The sequence below is a fragment of the Pinus tabuliformis genome, chromosome 1_1 (genome assembly GCF_031772625.1).
Source record: "Pinus tabuliformis cultivar Carrire ecotype Pingquan chromosome 1_1, CPIR1, whole genome shotgun sequence".
Lineage (NCBI taxonomy): Eukaryota > Viridiplantae > Streptophyta > Pinopsida > Pinales > Pinaceae > Pinus > Pinus tabuliformis.
The window spans coordinates 544,581,719-544,587,718 of NC_142297.1; the positions used below are offsets into that span (position 1 = coordinate 544,581,719).

A 6,000-nucleotide genomic window follows, 5' to 3' on the forward strand; every position below is an offset into this window, starting at 1 on the left:
ATTAGTAGATTTGTAATCTGCTAGGAATTAAGTGCGAGGTGCTAGGGTCACAGGAAATTCTAATAGGAGACTCATCTAAATCGCTAGTGTAATTAAATTACACTTTTTCAGACTTTTTATATCTTAAGATTAAAAGGCACTTCACTTTAATAAAGTGAATTGCAAAATAGACAAGTCTTTAGATGAATTCTCACATGTTTGCCACAAAACCTGTGTGGAAGTTCTTGTTCGAGCTACAATAATTAATACTCCCTCAAAGCGAGGAAGGAATTCTACACCAATCCAAGTTTGTCTTTGAAGACCTCAAACCTTTTTTTGGCTAAGGGCTTGGTCAAAATATCTGCAACCTGCTAATCTATGAAGATATATTGGAGCTTCACTATTCCCTTTTGAATACTGTCTCAAATGAAGTGGTACCTGATCTGTATGTTGCTGATTTGTTGAAAATAAGTCGTGTAAGTAGTCATGATGTGTTCGATTGGAGTTATTTCTTTCCAATACATCTTTAAATGGCATTCCTGTTCATATCAAGTCAACCTGCTCTGCAGAGTTCACAACAATGGCTGGAAGGCGTCTACGGGAAGCTGTGAGAGAGGAACTCGTTACACATGTGAAAGGAGAATTTGGAGATGACACTCATATAGTAATAGCAGGGCTTACCAATACCTATTCTCAGTATGTTGCAACCTTTGAAGAGTATGAAATTCAACGATACGAGGTATCCACCCGTTTGTACCATGTATCCTTTTTTTTCTGGAATTTGACGTGTTGCTAATAGCTAACATTTTTGTGTTTCCTTGTGACATCTTGTTTTTTCCTCATGACTCTTTTGTTTTTCCTACAGGCGGCTTCCACTCTGTTTGGACCACATACATTAAATGCATATATTCAAGAGTTCAAAAAGCTTGCCAAATTGATGTTAGAGGGAAAGAATGTAGATTCAGAACTATCACCACCTGATCTTTTGGATAAACAGATTAGTTTTCTCACTCCCGTTGTCGTTGATTTAACTCCACATGGTGTTAAGTTTGGTGATGTTAAGCAAGATCTGTTAAAGACTGCACACAGGAAGGGAGACACTGTAGAGGTAACATTTTGGTCTGCTTGTCCACGAAATGATCTGTTGAATGAGGGGACTTTTGCTTCGGTAGAATTGTTAGATGCCACTGGAAAATGGGTTCCAATGTATGATGACGATGATCTTTGTTTACGCTTCAAGTGGTCTCGTCCAGCTTCAAAAAGCCCTTACAGTCATGCAACTATACAATGGGAGATTCCACATGAAGCTACTCCTGGGACATACAGAATTCGCCATTTTGGTGCAGCAAAGCATATGTTTGGTTCGATTCAGCATTTCACCGGCACATCCAGCGCTCTTGTTGTATCATAGTAATCTTGAAAGTAGTCATAAATAAAATGAATTATGTTTGTATGTTGTTGAAGTTATACTCTCATCAACAGTATCACTGTTGATGAGTGTAACTTGTATATAAATAATAAATATATCATTGCTAGTTGTATAAATTTTGAAAATTTGGACTGCTATATTTTGCATTGTAACATCTTACATGGTAATTAGAGCAGTGTGCAGACTGTTTTTCTTTTCTCAGTTGAATATTCACAGGAGCTATTATGTTCTCTATTCATATACTGGATTGAATTGACCTCTAATACACTGTCAATTTTGTAAAAGACGTTTTCATGGATGCTAGATTGAGTTTGACAGTATTTCGTATTTTGAGGGTTATTTGTCAATTTTGTAGAAGACGATTTTATGGATGCTAGATTGAGTTAGACAGTATTTCGTATTTTGAGGGTTATTTATAAATCATTGTAGTGGCTTTTTTATATTTAACATTCCTGTCTTACTTCATATCTTATGAAAATTGACATGTTTTAGCATATCATTGGGTATCACAAACTTTGCAAATAGTTGATATCGAATATTTCATAAGTTGGTGATATGCTGAGAATGGCAGCGTGTATATAGACGAGGGAAGGGATGGGATTTTCGTTATTTATTTTCCTTGTAAACAAGGGAGATCGTGGTACTCAGTGTATTTTCGTTATTTATTTTCCTTGTAAACAAGGGAGATCGTGGTACTCAGTGTATTTTCGTTATTTATTTTCCTTGTAAACAAGGGAGATCGTGGTACTCAGTGTAAAGTGAGTAGTGTAAGTTTGGTGCACCTGGCCCAATGGAATTAAAACGGGGACTTGCACATGTCAAGTTATCGACAACGTCTTGACAATGGTGACACCAACCAATTGAGCTAATGTTAAGGGTGATGCCACTCTTATGATGCACACAGATACCGTTTTGATATAACTTTGGATGCCAACATTATTATAGGAGACAATAAAGTTCTGTACCTCTCCTAAGTGTCTTATTTATAATTTTGTCTCTATGGTTATGATACTAATCTTTCCCTCCTGGGTTTCTCAACCTTGAAGCATACATAGGGAATTGCTTCAAACTTGAAGCATACGTAGGAATTGGCTCTGGGATAAAATAGCTACACTTCACTTGAGTGGTATCTTAATTAGATGGCTCTATTTGATAAGATATTTAGTAATGTGTTAGGAACATAAGCATAGAACATGATATCCAAAATTCTTTCCAGTGCCGAGGCCAATTTTTCTTTATAGAATAGGATTTTGTTTGCCCATCTTATTGTTCAATTAGGGTTTATGAAACATGCCATTATATTGATAATATAGTTTTTGTTATTTGGTGGAGCAGGTTTTTTTAGTTCAAGAAGTATTTTAAGATGTTGTGATTTTTTTAATCAAATTTACTTTCCAAAAGGTGGTACCGTCTTTATTTAGAGAAGGCATGTATTATTGCGGGCCTTTCCTGCAAAATGCTTTTTCAATTCATTTATGGACATTAAAAACAATAAGATGGTCTTGTATATAACAACTTCTATCCCTGTGCTTGAGCTGAGGACAAATGCCTTGGGAAGAATTAGGGGTTGCCAAGAGTAGGGTAAATACTATTATAATTATGTTCAGATGCAACCTTTTGAATGATTATTAAAACATTTTTCTTCAAAAGGTTGGTACGAGGAGTTGTAATGCAAGTTTACTTTTTAACAAACTTTCAGTTAGCCACTGTAAGTCAACAATCATCCATTCCATAGTTACCTATTTTTGAAACACTTGACTTTGAATATTTGATCTCCTTGCAACCAAAACTACAATTGAACTTCTCGACATAAAAATAATTTTCTTGGAGGGGTTTCACCATAAACTTTACATGTTGTAAATGATGTTCTTGTTCTAGATATAAGGCATCTGTGGTTTATATCTTTTGACTTAGTTACCGGAGAATCCACAATAAAGACCATTTTCCATCAACGTTTCAAATCCCAACAGGGATCCATTATCAAGACTTCTTGAATAACACTATTTATGAAGTAGGGAAAAATAAATGATATATCATAACACAATACTATAGATGCATTGAATAGATCAAAAGACATTACTCAACTTGTACAATCAATAATGTCTACATAAAGTTTAAACATGTCCTTGTCATGATATCATGTGATAATTCTTTAGAATAAAATCTAAATTGATAATGCACGTAGCAATTTGAGAATTATATAGAAGCTATCCTTGACCATGATATTTAATGCATGAAAATCAAACAAAAAACCCATAAGGATCATCCTTTTCATGCAGGGAATAACTAAAGTCACGTAAGGACTTGTACCATCAATTATTAAATCACATTTTCCGTCAACGTTTCAAATCCCAACAGGGATCCATCATCAGGACTTGTTAAATAACACTATTTATGAAGTAGGGCAAAATAAATAATGTATCATAACACAATACTATAGATGCACTGAATAGATCAAAATGCATTACACAACTTGTACAATCAATAATGTCTATGTAAAGTTTAAACATGTCCTTGTCATGATATCATGTGATAATTTTTTAGAATAAAATCTAAATTGATAATGCATATAACAATTTGAGAATTATATAGAAGCTATCCTTGACCATGATATTTAATGCATGAAAATAAAAAAAAAAACCCTTAAGAATCATCCTTTTCATGCAGGGAATAACTAAAGTCATGTAAGGACTTGTACCATCAATTATTATATCACATTCTAGAAATTCTTCAAAAAATCGTTCAATGCCAAATTTATGAGGGTTGGAATCATGATAGGGTTTAACATTAATAAATTTTAATTGTCAAATCATCTCACTCACATGCTCTAAAAATTTTGGGAGGTAAGTGCAAAGGCATTATTAAAAGACTTGACTATTTATCTAGTGTTTAGTGTTCAGTTTTTGGGAATTTTCATTTTGCTTATGAAAGTGTTAGTTGCAAAACATGAGTAGGAAATCCTTAATCTTTCTTGATTATATTCTCAATTTTTTTAATCACAATCTAACTCAGTGGCATTAATTCCTTAAAATCTATAAGGTTGTATATTGTTGTAAACCTTTAAAATTGAATTTCTAAGTTCATATTAGATATATTGTAATAATTTCCAACCAAGGAAAAACAGACTCTAATATATATATATATATATATATATATATATAATTAACTTTATGCACTCTCACTAGATTTAGTAGATCACACCTATTATGATTACATGGAAGAGTGTTTGGTTGTTATGCAAGTTTTGCTTTGTATTATTTGATTATTATGATGCTTGTTATCATTATTAAACATAATTCCCCCATTAGTTTTCTCGATATATTTGTAAAACTGTGTTTAGTAGTATAAAATATTGTCATGGTTACAATTGAAATAGATGGTGTGGGTTCAATTGGTTACTTCTAGTGGTTGCTTTGGCCATTTGATTCTTTTTGGTTTTGACTATCTTATCAAAATTACCACTATGATTGCCATAATCTTGATGGCTATTGTTAGCTTCACATATGTATGGTTTCTTCAATTTAAAAATGATGTGACAAAGGATTTGATTTCTCTTTGCACTCCTAACATTTTTTTTTTCAATCTTGGAGTCACATTTATTAAGTGACAGTGGCCTCATGTTTGATAATTCACTTCTCAAACTAGAAAAATTTAGGCATCATTACTCCCTCTATGCCTATCAATTTAGGTTTCTTAATAACTTACAATGGAGAATGCTCAAGAGATATTCATCTCTTATTTGAGATGTGTGATATAAGATTGTTGCAACTTCTTGGGAACAATATATGCTTGTTAATAATATTTCCTATTCATGATTATATTTTTTTTTTATAATATCAGTTGATGGAGTCATGTTAAATTTAGTAAAAGAATTGTATTTCTATATGATGATGTTGGCAAAGTTGTCTTTGTGGCAAAGGGTGTTGGAGGTTTCCTATGTTGGTGTAAGCCACAATTGTCATGCAGTGTGTCTTGAGATATATCGCTGCTAAGGTTTTTGATGTATTGCCAGTGTCAAAGATGGACAAAGTACATCGATAATGCATTGCTTAATGATCAAAGGCTATTTGTGTACTTTTGCTGAGCTGATGGTGCTTATATTTTGAGCATGATGTTGTTGACAAAGTGTGTTGATCAGTAGTGAGGTATGTTGTAGAGATAAAAGTTGCAGAAATGCTTGAAAATGTTGTGATGTAAATGGTCGCATATTTGGGTGTAAAATATTTAGTCTTCCCTGATTTAGAGAATGGATGAGGATTAAAGCAAAACATTGTGGTTGTAGTTTTTGTAGCCCAAATTGCTAACCTGTAATTGGCATCTGCAACCCAGATTATCAATTGGGAACCCGTGTTTGTGTCTTATAGCATGAAAAAGGAAAACTTTGGGCCATGTTTTATGCAATCATTGGATTTGTCTGATGTTAATCTTTTAATATTATTTGGAGGATCATTAATTTTGTTTTGATATTCAAAATTTGAAAGAGTTTGGTAACGAGGAGGTGGGCCACAAAGAGACAACCCTATAATACAAAGAGGAAACCTTTCACTTCAAATCCCTGCATTAGAATACAAACAATCAACAAGTTATGTATA

The 6,000-nt window shown here is 33.2% G+C and overlaps 1 protein-coding gene across 1 annotated transcript in view; it reads left to right on the forward strand.

Annotated features, from left to right (window-relative positions):
• Nucleotides 1-1,609, forward strand: part of LOC149214255 (neutral ceramidase 2-like) — a 233,707-nt gene extending 232,098 nt beyond the window's left edge. The window contains exons 8-9 of the mRNA XM_089392225.1: nucleotides 549-718; nucleotides 845-1,609. Coding sequence (XP_089248351.1) covers nucleotides 549-718; nucleotides 845-1,390 — 716 coding nt within the window. The 3' untranslated portion in view covers nucleotides 1,391-1,609. The remainder of the gene's footprint in view (nucleotides 1-548; nucleotides 719-844) is intronic.
• The last annotated feature ends 4,391 nt before the right edge of the window (nucleotides 1,610-6,000 follow it).